Raw genomic sequence first — 16,711 nt, forward strand, 5'->3', positions numbered from 1 at the left:
GAGCTAGGGCTGAGTGAGGAGGGGAAATTATTAACTGGACTTGGTGACTACTCATGAGGCTGAGAGAAAAGGAAGGATCTGGGGTGATTCCCAGATTTTTGGCACGGCTGACTGGGTGGATGAAAAGGCCACCTATGAATTTACACAAGTAGCAGGTTTGGGAAGATGAGGAGTTTTGAACACGTTAAATATGCTGGATCTGTGAGACATTCACGCAGACATGTCAAACAGGCACTGAATTCAAGTATCTGGAGAGAGATGTGGGCTAGATTTTTTTTTGAATTTATCAATATTGTTTATGATTTTATCAGTACTGTTTATGATTTTACAAGGATTAAATACTATGGATATAGATAATATGTTCCTGAGGTTCTTGTTATTTAGCTGAACATACTAAATATTTACATACAAAGGCATACTTACACTTTTTTCACAGGTAAAACGAAATCAATGATAACACCTACCATTTATACTATGTGCCATGAATTGTGCCATTGAATTACCTAGTGTTTACCATAACTCTTTGATGTAAGAGTAATTACTCCTACTTTTCATGAGAGTAGTGTAAACTGGCCAAGGTTAGTTCGTGGCGGAACTGGCAACTCCAAAGGCAGTGTTCGTTCTTTTATCGCACTTTTCTGGGTTGGGCTCCCACGCATTAACAATGGATTGCGTTACACTCAGCCAGTTGCTAGGAGGACTTTACTCCGCCCCCATCCCTGGCCCAGAACCCAGCAGGTGATGACAAATCGGCTCCTGTGGAATTGTGGGTAGATCTCGGAGTCACAAATGAAAGGATTCCTAAACACTTCCTAGCTTAGTCTGTCCGGCTCCTCTGGCCGAGGGGGCACGGGACAGTCCAGCACTAGGACCCGGCGGAATCCCAGCCGTTATGGCGCAGCTGTTCACCGCCCGGCTACAGTTGCTGCTCCTGCAGGCGATGGGCTTTCTCATTGGCCTAATAGGCCAAGCCGCTCGAGCCTTCAGCGGCCCCAAGTTCGGCTCGATGACCGCACCGCCTGTGACTGAACCATTACTGCTGCTGTCGGGGGTGCAGCTGGCCAAGCTGATCCGCCAGAGGAAGGTGAGCGGGCGGCGCGGATCGATTCCAATGGGGCCGGGCCGACCGGGCTTTTCGGGGGAAACTCCATCCCTGGGCGTTTCGCGGCGGAGGTTGTTGTGGTAACGAGTTGGGGTTTTGTGGGGACACATTTCCTTTCCACTCACGGTGGGGCGGCGGAGGAGAGGCTTCGGTTGGGGAGGAACGGAGGCTTCTGGGAGTTGTAGTGTTTCTACCCCGAGCGTGTGCCCTGGGCATCGGTTGGGCTCTGTTGGCCCCGCTTGGCCTGTCTCCGTGTCCGTTCGCTCTGTGTGTGTGTAATAATGGTGCGGGGATAAGTCAGGTGCGGTTTACAACATGATCCTGAGGAAAATCCATCCCCTCTTGAGCTCCCCGGTCCCGCCCCCGCCCCCGCCCCCGCCCCGGCCCCCGCCCTACGTGATACTTCTCGCTCAAGGGATTTAAAAAAACCCTCACCCGAGGATATATTTATTTATTCATTTAAATTAATTTGGGAGAGAGAGAGATATAGAGGTGAGAGAAACCTCCATCCGTAGCCTCCCAGGACGGAGATGGGGGTGGGGCGAGGGATCGAACCCGCAACCGTCTTTGCCGGACGGGCGGGCGACGCTCCGACCAACTAAGCCACCTGGCGGGGGGCTCAAGGGATTTTTATATTGAAAAAAACGTGTACATGCTGTGGGTATACCCTCCACAGGCTAGTAAGGCCCGTGGCAACCATATATTCCGTGTATAAGTTCATGTCGAATGCCGTGCGGGCTGTTTAAGCATGTTCCGGTTCACTGATGCAATTGTCTAGGTACTATACCCATTTTACACACGAGAAACCCGAGGTAAAACGATTTGCACAAATACACAAAAATTGGTGGGGGTGCTTAATGCATGTGAGCAGCTCAAACAATGGCCAGCAAGACCATCTCTTTCTGTGCCATATGAATAGTGCCCTAGAGATCTTGGGTTATAGTCTAGTGTTCTTTCTTTATTCCCCTCTTATCTTTATCCCTCTCTTGTCTCATTTGTTTTTCCTCCTTGCTTTATTGCTAGAATCTAGAATGCCTTTTTACACTCCTGATAACCTTTCCGTGACATATTCAGCCGTTTCCCCTCTCTCCTCTCCTAACCTTTTGTCGGGGAGTGAGATGTAGAGGAAAGACAATAGCTTTCAAATTTTGGTCTGCCTCTTAATAGCTCTAGCACCCTGGGCAAGGATTGCCATGACAATTGCAAATAATGCGCCTCAAGCATTATTGAGGGAGAACTAGGACAAATAAGACTGTATCTTCTCCACTTCTTGCCTTCAGAACACTCTTATAGAAAATATATGTAGATAATATCTTCTCATAGGTAAGCATATCAATAATGATTATCCGATGATGGTAATAATAGTAAGACATTGTATTGTGCCAGGTGGTATTTTCAATAATTTCACATAATATGACCTTAACCCTCTGTTGCCTATATATGTTCTCCCTGGCACATAAGTAAGTAGAGGTGGAGGATAGTGATTAGAAGGATCAACTTCAGAGCCAGACTGCCTGGGTTGAGAAATCCTGGCTCTCCTATTTAGCAATGCCATCTTGGAAACATCCCATAACCTCTCTGTGCCTCTGATATTCTGCAAGAAAAATAGGCTTGATTATAGAATCTCCCTTAAAGAATTGTGAGGGCCCTGGCCGTTTTGGCTCAGGGGATAGAGTGTGGGCCTGCAGACCAAAGGGTCCCAGGTTCCATTCCTGTCAAGGGCACATGCCTGGGTTGCGGGCTCAGTCCAACTCCGATCAATGATTCCCTCACATCATTGATGTTAATATTTCTCTCTTCCTCTCCCTTCCTCTCTGAAATCAATAAAAATATATTTAAAAAAAAGAATTGTGAGGGTTAAGGTCATATTATGTGAAATTATTGAAAATACCACCTGGCACAATACAATGTCTTACTATTATTACCATCATTGGGTAATCATTATTGATATGCTTACCTATGAGAAGATATTATCTACATATATTTTCTATAAGTGTTCTGAAGGCAAGAAGTGGAGAAGATACAGTCTTATTTGTCCTAGTTCTCCCTCAATCCCGCCAAATTTCTACCTCTGTCAATGTCCATATTAACAACTTCTGCCCTTTCTTTGGTATTTCCTTCCTTTTTCTAGAACAGTGGTTCTCCCCAGGGGACTATAACAATATCTGTTGACATTTTGGGCTGTCACAACTGGGTGAAAGTGCTTTTGCATTGAGTGAGTAGAGCCCATGGATACTGCTAAACATACTGCAATGCACAGGAGAGTCCACTGCATAGCAAAGGATCAACTGTCCCAAAATGTCAGTAGTTCCCAGAATGAGAAAAACTGCCCTGGACCATTTGATGTTTGAGAAAGCTGGCCTCGTTTCAGTCCTACTGCTAGAGACTACAGTGATGGCGAACCTTTTGAGCTCGGCGTGTCAGCATTTTGAAAAACCCTAACTTAACTCTGGTGCTGTGTCGTGTATAGAAATTTTTTGATCTTTGCAACCATAGTAAAACAAAGACTTAAATTTTTGGTACTTATTTTATATATTTAAATGCCATTTAACAAAGAAAAATCAATCCAAAAAATGAGTTCGCGTGTCATAGGTTCGCCATCACTGGACTAGGAGGAAGCCATTAAAAAGATTCATGATGATTTTGTCTATTTTTTTTTTATGTGAGACTGGGTCAGTTTCAGTTGCATTTTTCGGTCACATCTAGGGTTCCAGATGGGATAATAATAGTTATCATTTATATAGTGCATACTGTATACTAGGAACTTTATGTATTTTATCTTCAATTCTCATATTAAAAGGCAAGAAATTACTCTAAGATCAAGATAAACGTGTAAATATGAGGGATTTGACACTGTTGCCTGTTTATTTTAAGAGTACTAGCTCCAACAGGCTCTATGCACTTACTCAAATGTACTTTCACGCATTGAGATATTATCTTTTGGTGCTGGCGTACATGAATGGCATACATTCTATACACTGGGTGAAGGAAAGTCATAAAGTTCTGGTTTGCCTTGAGACCTTCGTCAGAAAATTCAAGTTTCTTCCTGTTATTTTACTTCTCCTGGCTTTGCTATCGGGATGGCAATTGTCTCCTTTAGTCTTTATACTAATACTGCAGGTTTGAAAAGGTCATTAAGCCACTAATCTGTTTTCCTTGTGTCTCTGAAGGCCAAAGGTTTGCCTTTTATTTTTCTCCCTAAGGATCAGGACTTGGGTACGTGACTTAACCTCTTTGAGCTTCAGTTTCCTTACTTGTAAAATGGTCATAAAATAGTACTTACTTCATAAAGCTGTTTGGATACTTTAATGGAATAATGGCTATGAAACAATTAACACATGCTCCATAAAAGTTAAATAATTTTATAGGTTTCCGTCTTATCTTTCAGTAGGAAACAGGAATACAACCACGGATGCTAGCCTTTTATAGGGGGATGTTTTGTTTTGTTTTGTATTCTTGTTCCTGCCACTTTATTTTGGTTTTATCAAACCCATTCTCATTACCTACACTTATGCTGCTAAGAGAAATATTTTGCTTAGATGTTTAAAAATTGTATTCTCGTAACAACCTTTTGAGGTTGCATAACTAATTACCACCATCTTACAGATAAGGGAAGCAACGTTTAGAGCTCTCTAGTAACTTGCCCAATGCCATACAGCTAAGAAGTGATAAAGCTAGGTCAATTTGATTCCATTCCATTGCTGTGTTACTTCATCAGCTCTCTGAATCGTCAGTTCCCTGTGAGTCAATGTCAACTCTCTATGTGCTTGCCTTTCGATTCATAAATAGTCTCTGTTTCATTTTTCAGAATTCAGGTTACCACTATTCAACTTCCACAACCTCAGTTGGCCTCCAAGATTAGACCTCACAAAAGGATATCAACTTATCACTGTCGCCAGCATCCAGAAGTGGGTCATTGTCTTTGTACACTTGGAAGTCTGATTTTGTTGGTGATCCCAAAGGTGATGAGGTGTTTTTTTTAATGTTTTTATTGATTTTAGAGAGAGACAAAGTGAGAAGGAGAGAGAGAGAGAAACAAGGATGAGAGGAAAACATAAATATCGATTAGCTGCCTCCTACACACAAACCCTGGTGGGGATCAAGCCAGAAAATTGACTGGGAATTGAACCAGTGACCTCCTGGTGCATGCATCAACACTCTAACTCTGAGCAACACCATCCAGGCGGTTTTAAAGACATAATTCCCACTCAGAAGTCACCTAATGATATGTAAATGAGGATGTCCTCATGTTATTTTATTTTTTGTTTTGTTAATCCTCATCTGAGGATATTTTGAATTTTGGGGAGAGTGGAAGAGAAAGGGAAAAACAGAAAGAAATATCAATGTGAGAGAAACACATCGATTGGTTGCCTCCTGCATGAGCCCTGACCAGGGCCAGGGCTGGGGAGGAGCCTGCAACCAAGGTACATGCCCTTGACCAGAATCAAACCCTGGACCCTTTGGTCCACAGGCGGACGCTCTATCCACTGAGCCAAACCGGCTAGGGCCTCTTGTTATTTTTAATAGCAAATATTTGTAAATCGGGGTTCTGATTGAATTTGTTATTGTGTGTGTGTGTGTGTGTGTGTGTGTATGAAAATTATATAACAAATAAAAAGAAATAAAGTGACTCTTTATGTCCAAGATATGGAATGAGTTCCAGGACATATTGTTGAATTAAAAATAAACAAACTGTGCAAAGTGTGGAACAATTTATATAATATGCTGTAATTTATATGAAAAAAATCATTTGCTCTCTCCCTCCCTCCTCCCCTCCCTCCCTCTCCCTCTCTCTCTCCCTTTCTCCCCCTCTTTCCCTCTCTCTGTTTCTCTCTAGAAAAATGCATGAAAACTGATAGAGTAGTTGATTCTGGGAGAACTGTGAAGGAATGTTAGATGACAGGGGTGGGAAGGGCCTTTAGATTTTGAAACGTGCTTATATTATCTATTTACATTAATATAATCAATACTTAATAGAGAGCCTGGCTGGTGTGGCTTAGTGGTTGAGCGTTTGTTGACCCATGTACCAGGAGGTCACTGGTTATCTTTATTCCCTCATACTTTTTAAATTTTTCATATCTTTTTATTTACTTTTTAAATTTACTTATTTTCCTATTATTTTATGTTGGCTAGCTTATGTCTTATTATTTTTATGAAGAAAACATTTACAATAGCTTTAGCTGTATTCTGTAGGTTTTGATAAAAAATGTTCCTCTTTTTGTGAATTTCTGTATAGTTTCCTATTTTAATTTTGTTTATCTCTTAGACCCATTGGTTATGTGGAAGAGTGTGTTTTGAAATAGTTAAGCCTTAAAATTTCTTTTTCTTACTTTGGTTTTCTAGAATTACTGGTCTATGATGATTGATTTAATTGATAGGAACTCTTACTAACTTTTGTGATTTAAGATTTTCTTTGTCTTAGATAAATACATTATCATTTGTCTGTTCATGATTCATGAACAAAATGAGTATTTCTTTTTGATGGAATAAAAGTTCTCTCTATGTCCTTGAACATATTGCCTGTATTATTAAATTCCTAGATATAAGCTTATTTTTGACTATTTAATTTGTCAATTTCTGAAAAAGCTATATTATCTGTTACTATACTTGTATTTCTGGTCAAGCTCTCTTTATATTTTAGGAATTTATGCTCTATATGTTTGCCTGCTTTTTAATACAAAAAAGTATATTACTGTTATATCATTTTAATGGATTGTAAATATTTCATGTTTCATTGTTGAAATTTGCTTTATCTGATATTAATGGAATCACATGTGCTTTCTTGTTTACATTTATCTCATATATCTTTGCCTATTCTTTTATTTTTAAACTTTGATTGTCGGTTTGTACCAGGTGAATGTCTTCTAAACAATGTATAGCTGAGTTGAGCTTTAAAAAAAAAAACAACCCACAGATTTGATGTCTCTGCTCTTTGATAGGGGAATTCAGTCCTCACTTATTATGCTGTAATTTGCTTAATTCCTTCCATTTGATATAATGTTTATAATTTATTGTACCTACTCTCTCACTTCCCTTTCCTTACTTTTTTCTGGCTTGATCTAGTTTCTTTTTCCTTTTCTTTCCTGTTTATTTGGGAGTTCTAGTTTGCTTTTTAATTTCTTAATGCTTATTGTCCCATGTGTAAAAGTTACCATTACAACTATAATTGTATATCTATACTAATAAAAGCCTAGGTGGCCCTCGCGCCCTCACACAACTACGCCCTCACGTTGTCACAAGATGGCCGCCCCCACATCATCACAAGATGGTTGGCAGGGGAGGGCAGTTGTGGGTAAACAGGCCTGCAGGGGAGGGCAGTTGGGGGTGACTGGGCCTGCAGGGGAGGGCAGTTGGGGGTGACTGGGCCGGCAGGGGAGGGCAGTTGGGGGTGACTGGGCCTGCAGGGGAGGGCAGTTGGGGGTGACTGGGCCGGCAGGGGAGGGCAGTTGGGGGTGACTGGGCCTGCAGGGGAGGGCAGTTGGGGGTGACTGGGCCTGCAGGGGAGGGCAGTTGGGGGTGACTGGGCCGGCAGGGGAGGGCAGTTGGGGGTGACTGGGCCGGCAGGGGAGGGCAGTTGGGGGTGACTGGGCCTGCAGGGGAGGGCAGTTGTGGGTAAACAGGCCTGCAGGGGAGGGCAGTTGGGGGTGACTGGGCCAGCAGGGGAGGGCAGTTGGGGGTGATTCGGCTGGCAGGGGAGGGCAGTTGGGAGTGATTGGGCCAGCAAGGGAGCAGTTTGGCATCAATCAGGCTGGCAGGGGAGTGGTTAGGGGGTGATCAGGTTGGCAGGCAGAAGCAGTGAGGGGCAATCAGGCAGGCAGGCAAGTGGTTGAGAGCCAGCAGTCCCGGATTGTGAGAGGGATTCCAACTGCCTGTTTAGGCCCGATCCCTGTGGGGTCCCAGATCGAAGAGGGTAAAGGCTGGGCTGAGGGACACTCCCACACACATGCATGAATTTTGTGCACCAGGCTTCTAGTAATAGATAAATGCTAATCCTTAAGAACTCCCTCCCAGGTGTTTTACTTGTCTTACCTCTCCTCATATTCCTAAATTAAGACCCTTTGCCTAGGGTTGCCAGATTTAGCAAAATAGAATACAGGACACTCAGTTTAATTTTAATTTCAAATAAGTAATGAATAATTTTTAGTAAAATTATCCCCATGCAATATTTAGGACCTACTTAAAAATTATTCGCTATTCATCTGAAATTAAAATTTAACTTGGTGTCCTTTATTTTATCTGGAAACTGTGCCTTAATGTGCTTTGTCTCCACTCCTCAGCTCCTAGATTTTGCAAAGGTGATGTATAATGTTAAATTTCAGGGTATTGCTATAAAATGGTATCTATCGTTATACTAGTTATTTACTAGAAACATATTTTCTAGTTGAGTATATATACATCATATCTCTGGACTCCAATTTCTATTTACTTAAAGGGGAGCTTATATCTTTCACCCTTCCCATTGTTCAGAGCCTTCTAATACTGGCATATGCGTGACTTTTTAGCTTCAAAGTAGACATCTTTTACCTCCTCACAATGGACTGGACTGGATAATTCATTGAAGATGTCCTAAATAAAAAGTGCTTGTTGGATGGATAAATAGTTCTTCAAATAAACACCTGTTAAATATATTATTGTATTTTGCAGGTGAAATGCATAGATGTCATTCAGGCTTATATCAACAGAATCGTGGATGTGAACCCACTGATCAATGGAATTGTCAAGTACAGGTGAGCATTTTTGCTCTGTCATGGCTTTTGTCCTGTTTCTGTGGCCATGCCATCTTGGCGTATTTCCTGGACTCCTCTTCCTCTGTGTCCTTCCTTTGGTTTCTCACTGGGACCTACCCTAACTTATAATGCAACACTTCTTTTTTTTTTTTTTAAATATATTTTATTGATTTTTTACAGAGAGGAAGGGAGAGAGATAGAAAGCTAGAAACATCGATGAGAGAGAAACATCGATCAGCTGCCTCCTGCACATCTCCTACTGGGGATGTGCCCGCAACCCAGGTACATGCCCTTGACCGGAATCGAACCCGGGACCCTTGAGTCCGCAGGCCAACGCTCTATCCACTGAGCCAAACCGGTTTCGGCAATGCAACACTTCTTGCCTTTGTTGAGCTTTTATGTTTCTGACTGTTTCCTCTCACCTCCCAGTGACTTTAAGGTCTTTGATGACAAAGAATACATTTTGTTGGTTTTTACATATTCATCACCCAGAGCAAGGCCTGAACTTGGTAGGCATCACTGAGCGCTTATTGGAATAATTTGTTTTTGGTAGCAACTCTAATAAAGAGAACGCTCCATTACTACTACACATTCCAATGTGGATTTAGTATAGTAGATGGTATTTTTAAAAGATATTATGTATGTGATTTCTGTGTCTCAGTTACTAAGTAAACTCTTCCAGGGAGCTGTGAAGTATTACAGGGACAAAATTTGGATTTGTTTTCCAGTGGCATCCTACACAGCACAGTTCTTATCATACCATGATCTAGAGCAGCATTTTCCAGATTTTATTCATATAGCACCTTCAAGATTTTTGTCTTGTTGGCATAGCAACTCTATTGTTAATTAATATATTTATTAAATTGTATCACTTAAGTCAATTATTTTTAAATAAAAGCTTATATTACTACAAAAATTGAAAAATATCACTTGACAGTTACTGTACATGTAAATAAAATGAAAACCAGTATTATGAAATTATAAATATTTAAAATATTTTTATGAAATATAATGCTACATGAAATAGATTATGCTTTATAGTTACTTTATACATTTTTTGGTAATTTTTATAAAGAATGGACTCATTAATATATTTTTATTGATTTCAGAAAGGAAGAGAGAGAGAAAGAAAGATAGAAACATTAGTGATGAGAGAGAATCATTGATCTGCTGCCTCTTGCACACCCCACACTGGGGACTGAGCCCACAACCCGGGCATGTGCCCTGACCAGGAATCGAACCATAACCTCCTGGTTCATAGGTTGATGCTCAACCACTGAGCCACACTGGCTGGAGCACTTTATACATTTTGAATTTAATCATTTCAAAAGCTTTTCCATAAAATACTACATTTGCTATGTTGTAAATGTGAAAAGTGTGACCCAGACAATTTAAGTTACTTGCCTAGTGTCATACAGGTAGTATGTGATAGAACCATGATCCAAATATGTAGACATCTGGTGCCAAAACTCACAGAAACAGAAGTACAGAGTGTCTGTATGTTCCATTCTACCTTGTCCCCTCCCTTTTTCTATGAACCAGCTCTACACTGGTACCACCCTCCCAACACTTTTAGCAGCTCCTCATCCCATAGGTGTTTCCCCAGATTCTGCATTGGGTTTTTGTTGACTATATCTTTAAATATTTGAGAAAAGGAAATTCTGTTACTTTTATTTTTCTATTTTAAGGAGTGTGAGTCATAAGGAGGGAGGTCTTATGTTGTAGAACTTGTTTATGTATGTGAGGATACTAATAAAGATTTGAGAGAGAATTAAATTTCTCTCCTTGCCGAAACCGGTTTGGCTCAGTGGATAGAGTGTCGGCCAGCGGACTGAAAGGTCCCAGGTTCGATTCCGGTCAAGGGCATGTACCTGGGTTGCGGGCATATCACCAGTAGGAGATGTGCAGGAGGCACCTGATAGATGTTTCTCTCTCATCTATGTTTCTAACTCTCTATCTCTCTCCCTTCCTCTCTGTAAAAAATCAATAAAATATATTTTAAAAAAAAATTTCTGTCCTCGTTGAAAATGATGGGTGGGCCTACACATAGGAGAATGGAGAGGCTGCTGATGGGGGTAGGGAGAGTGGGGCAGGGCAGTAGCTGTGAAAGGATTGAAGATTTGGAGAGAGAAGCCATGGGTGGATTGAGAAATAATTTTAGTAAGTTTAGTCATTCTATGTGTAACATCAGTGGTTTTCCTGCCTCCCTTAAAGTATACCCAAATGGCTTCACTGTGTTAATTATGTTTCTATTGTATTTGTAATTAAAGTATTGGCAAAATGAAAAATATATGGCCCTGGCCTATGTGGCTCAGTTGATTGAGAGTAGTCCCATAAGTTCACTTCCTGGTTGGGGCAGGCTATGGGTTCGGGGTGCATGCAAGAAGCAACCGATTGATGTTTCTTTCTTACTTCGATGTTTTTCTCTTTCTCTCCCTCTCCCTTCCTTTCTCTCTCTAAAAATTGATAAACATTTTAAAATGAAAAATATATGTAAAGCATGCAGCACTGGCCCTTACATCAATCAATTAGCATTAGCTATTGGTATTGTTATGGTGGTTAATATAATAGGAGCTCCATAAATGGAACTGTCCTCATGATTATACACGGTTTTACTGTATTGCTATCCCCCTGTTTACTTGACACTAAACTGACTCTCAAGGCAGTTCAGTGATTAAAGTCACACAGCTACGAAATATAGTAGCAGCAGAAAATATGGACTCTAAACCTGCTGGTTCCTAGCTTCTTTCTACTCTTGAAAGACTAATCAGAAAATGTTTACCACTTTATCAACTTCTCCCAAACCTGTTCTTCCGCCTAGTCACATAAACAAGACACCTGGGTGTAACCCTTGGCTTCTCCCCTCCTTTCCAAAGATGATCTGCCCACTTCAATTAGTCAACAAGTTTTAATGGCTCTTCCTTATTTCCTGTGACACCAGGCATTTCCTGTTTCTTCATATCCTATTCCCTAGCTACTGAACTACTCCATGTCCCCTGACCCATTGTGCTCTCTCTCTGATCTCCCTAACTTTGTATATGTTGTTCCTTCTGCCTGGTATTCTTCCCCTCTCCTTATCTCTTCTATATTTGGCTGAATTATTTTCCAAGAACTCACTCAGCTCACATCTCAATTTCACTTTATTGAATCATCTCAGCCTTTGTGAAGAGTCTGCTTCTGAGCTCCCAGAGCACATTGTGCTCTCACCATTTTTTGTTTCATTCAGGGTCCAGAACCACACTATTCTGAAAAAATATACAGAATTGTCGAAATAGGTTTTTAAGGAATGAAAAAACTCAAAAGTATATCCCTGGAGCAACACAGAGATAGCGAATGTAGGAAATAACTACCACCCTTAGATCTGAGAGGACAATGGGAAAAAATGGCATTATCAGAATTAAGAAAGTCAAAAAAGATTCCTGCAGAGCTAGGACCTAGACCAGCCGTGGGCAAACTACGGCCCGCGGGCCGGATCTGGCCCATTTGAAATGAATAAAACTAAAAAAAAAAAAAGACCATACCCTTTTATGTAATGATGTTTACTTTGAATTTATATTAGTCCACACAAACACTCCATCCATGCTTTTGTTCTGGCCCTCCAGTCCAGTTTAAGAACCCATTGTGGCCCTCGAGTCAAAAAGTTTGCCCACCCCTGACCTAGACACAACTGGGGAGGGGAGGGTGCTGCCTAGCTGCTGCTGCCTCAGAAGCTTAAAGAGGAAACCTCATGGAGCTATGATTCCGACCTCTGAGGGGCAGCCGCCTGATACTGGTACTTCGGAGGGGGTACAGTGAGACTGGTTCTAGAGTGTGGAAAGAAATAGGAAGCTCGAACTAACTAGATTTGCCTAGATCAGGGGTGGGGGACATCTGACAAGGCCTGTGAAATCATTTGGTTTAGCCCTGCCAAGGCATTAGGGATGAATTAATGAGATGTTTGACCAAATATAGCAGGCTAATTTTTAAGTTGATAATTTTGTATGGCCCTTGAATGATGTTATAAATAGTCAAATGGCCCTTGGCAGAATAAAGGTTCCCCACCCCTGGCCTAGATGAAAGGCTGTTGTTGGGACAGGATTATTAGGAACAACAAACAAACTGGAAGAAGCAAACCCCTTCACCTCTTTCCTTGCCTTTCAGTCTATACTACCCTGTAATTGAGGCTCTAAGAGAGCATTAGTTAGCAGAAAAACAATACACCAACAACCCTGAGTTTTCCCAGTTTCATCATAAAGTGGGGGTATAGAATGCTTAATTCAGAGTTGCATTGCCATCCTATATAATAAAACCCTAATATGCAAATTGACCGAACTGTGGAACAACCAGTCGCTATGACACGCACTGACCACCAGGGGGCAGACACCCAATGCAGGAGCTGCCTCCTGGTGGTCAGTGCACTCCCACAGGGGTAGTGCTGCTCAGCCAGAAGCTGGGCTCACGGCTGGTGAGTATAGCAGCAGTGGCAGGAGCCTCTCTCACCTCTGCGGCAGCACTAAGGAGCAGTGAGCGAGCGGAGTGGTAAAGAGCAGCAAGCCCCTGAGGGGTCCCGGACTGCGAGAGAATGCAGGCCAGTCTGAGAGACTCCCCCCTCCCCTCAGTGCATGAATTTTGTGCACTGGGCCTCTAGTTGTGACCTTAATTGTCTCACCCACTGGACATTTGTTCAATGCCTACTATGTGCCTGACACTGTGGTAGGTATTGGAAGGTATAAAGGTGAACAAAACACAGGCCCTGGCCTCTTTTAACTCCTAGTCTGGTGGTTGAAACATACAAATAGCTATTGTTTACAGCACAGTGGAGCTAAGGCTCTGTAAGAAAGAGAATACTGTGGGTGGAGGAGGTATACCTATCCAGGCCTGGAGAGGTGTCAGGGAAGGCTTTCTGGAGGAAGTGATGTAAAAACAAAATTCTGAAAAATGAATACAAATAAACCAGATGATGATGGCAATCTGTATAGCTTCTGCTATAGAGGTGAAGTGGCTGTACAGCTTTTCACCAGAGCATGAGGGTGGAATCATCCTTGGATTTTGCTCTCCTGGACCCTGCTCTAATGAGACCACTGGGGACAGGCAGGATATATAGTATTAAAAAGGCCTCTCAGCTCTAGCCGGTGTGGCTTAGTTGGTTGAGTGATGTCCCATGCACTGAGAGGTCACCGGTTTGATCGCCAGACAGGGCACATGCCCAGGTTGCTGGCTCAATCCCTAGTGGGGGTATGCAGGAGGCAGCCGATCCATGTGCCTCGGTCATCAATGTTTCTCTCTCTCTCCCTCACCTTTTTTTTCTCTCTGTCTCAAATCAATAAAAACATAATTTTTATTTTCTTTCTTGATTAAGGTATTACATATGTGTCCTTATCCTCCCCTATACTCCCCCCCCCCCGTTCATACCCTCACTCCCCTGGTGTCTGTGTCCATTGGTTATGCTTATATGCATGCATACAAGTCCTTTGGTTGATCTCGCCTCCTTACCCCCACCCTCCCCTGCCTTCCCTCTGAGGTTTGACAATCTGATCAATGCTTCTCTGTCTCTGGATCTGTTTTTGTTCATCAGTTTATGTTGTTCATTATATTCCACAAAGAGTGAGATCATGTGCTATTTATCTTTCTCTGGCTTATTTCACTTAGCATAATGCTCTCCAGGTCCATCCATGCTGTTGCAAATGGTAGGAGTTCCTTCCTTTTTACAGCAGCATAGTATTCCATTGTAAAAACATATTTTTTTTAAAAGGCCTCTCAGACCTCAGTAAAGTCTTTCACTCACCACACTGTCTAGCCCATGTATCATTCTGGTGTCGCAGCCTACCTTTGGACGTGTTCTCAGTCTGTCTCTACAGAGGCAGGGTGAGGATTCTTTTCTTCTCGGGCACCTGCTTGTAGATAGGCTAAAATTACAGGGCTTTCTTTGGTGTCAGAAGTTTAGTGCTGCCTGTGGCCCTGAGCCCATGTGTAACGGTAGCTAGTTTCCTTTCTACCCATACAACCTTCTCTTAGAGTTCTCTGCATTTGCTGATTATGTGTGGCTTAAGTTTGGGCAGCATTAACAACAGGGCTTTTAAGACCTTTGGAAAGGCCTCTGCTCTAGACTTGGAAGGAATAGGACTTAGGAATCTGACCGCGCTGTGCTAACTGGCTGGGAAATTCCTAGGTGTCAAGTGTCCCAGGAACCGTGTCTCACCACCAGCAAATAGGCTGCCAGTAAATGGTGCTGATAATATCATACTAGTAAGACATGTTGAATAAATACCTGCTGAAGTTCTTCTCATTGTTTCTTTCTGATATAAAGGCTTGCAGCCTATTTCCTAAATTTTATGTTGCCGATTCTCTGAATTCTGTGATGTGGGCAATTTGGCTTTGATTTAGTCTGCTAAAACCCTAATCCTTTGACTTTCCTGACAGATTTTGTTAACTGTCAGGAGAACTTGATGATATTTGTAATGATGACAGTAATAGCCTCCTTTTATTGAGTGGCTTCTGTGTGCTCGGCACTGTATTTTATGCATTGGCAAATCATGTAGGTCTTATTGTTTTACTAGATGCCCAGTGCACAAAATTTGTGCACGGGTAGGATCCCTAGGCCTGGTCAGCGATCAGGGATGATCTGTGGGGCAACCAGCGGGGCGATCGGGGGTCCCCGCTGGCACCCTCCTTGGCCAGCCTGGCACTGCCCGCTCGCCAGCCCCGCCCCCTGCCGCTGCTGCAGGTCGCCTCCTTCTGTGGGGTGTCTGGCGGGGCAATCAGGGCCCCCCGCTGGTACCTGCCTTGGCTGGCCTGGGGCCTGTGGGCTGGGGTAGCTCCTGCATTGAACATCTGCCCCCTGGTGGTCAGTGCACATCATAGCAACCGGTTGTTCTGCCAGCCGTTTGGTCAATTTGCATATTAGGCTTTCACTATATAGGATAGGTGGTGAATGGAGAGTTAAGGAATTGTTACTTGGAAGGTCACATAACCATCCCAGGTAAGCATGTCTCTAAAGTCTGGATCCTGACCACTCTAATAGAGTGCCTTTAAGTGGCCAGGTTCTGTGTATTCTTAGTAGCCAGATTATAATATTTTCATTTTTAAAAAATATATTTTTATTGATTTCAGAGAGGGAAGAAGAGGGAGAGAGAGATAGAAACATCGATGATGAGAAAGAATCATTGATTGGCTGCCTCCTGTGCGCCCCACACTGGGGATCGGGCCTGCAATCCCGGCATGCGCCCTGACTGGAAATTGAACCATGACTTCCTGATTCATAGGTCGACACTCAACCAGTGAGCCATGATGGCTGAGCGGATTATAATATTTTCAGATGAATCTCTTGCTGTACCTAACTGGCTATCATAATGCTCTTATTTTTCTCACATAAGCAAGCTTCTGCAAAATGTAGTCAACAGTTATTTTCTCTGAGTCTTTATCTCCTATTTACACTGACACTGAAATCTAGCTTCTGTCCCTACCACCCAATTAAAAGTGCCCTGCCAACTCTGTTAGTTGCAGCGGTTCTCAACCTGTGGGTCGCGAACAATGAAAATACATCCTGCATATCAGATATTTACATTACGATTCATAACAGTAGCAACATTACAGTTATGAAGTAGCAACGAAAATAATTTTATGGTTGGGGGTCACCACAACATGAGGAACTGTATTAAAGGGTCGCAGCATTAGGAAGGTTGAGAACCACTGGTTTAGACGCTTTTCACTGCAAATAACAGAAAACCCAACTCAAAAGGACTGAAAACAATAAGGAAATTATATTATGCCATTAAACAGGAAGTCCTTAGGTAGTTAGCCACATACTTAACTCAGCAACTGAAAAATATCATCAATAACTTATGTATTCAGTCCTTTGCCTTAGATATCCTGGATTGTCAGACTTATTTTCAGGCTAGATCTT

General features: G+C 42.3%; 1 protein-coding gene across 1 annotated transcript in view; it reads left to right on the plus strand.

Moving 5' to 3' along the window:
• Window positions 1-765: 765 nt before the first annotated feature.
• FAAH2 (fatty acid amide hydrolase 2) overlaps window positions 766-16,711 on the plus strand; it is a 48,364-nt gene continuing 32,418 nt past the window's right edge. The window contains exons 1-2 of the mRNA XM_059678845.1: window positions 766-1,084; window positions 8,747-8,829. Of these exons, the coding sequence (XP_059534828.1) occupies window positions 893-1,084; window positions 8,747-8,829 (275 nt within the window). The 5' untranslated portion in view covers window positions 766-892. The remainder of the gene's footprint in view (window positions 1,085-8,746; window positions 8,830-16,711) is intronic.

The sequence above is a fragment of the Myotis daubentonii genome, chromosome X (genome assembly GCF_963259705.1).
Source record: "Myotis daubentonii chromosome X, mMyoDau2.1, whole genome shotgun sequence".
Lineage (NCBI taxonomy): Eukaryota > Metazoa > Chordata > Mammalia > Chiroptera > Vespertilionidae > Myotis > Myotis daubentonii.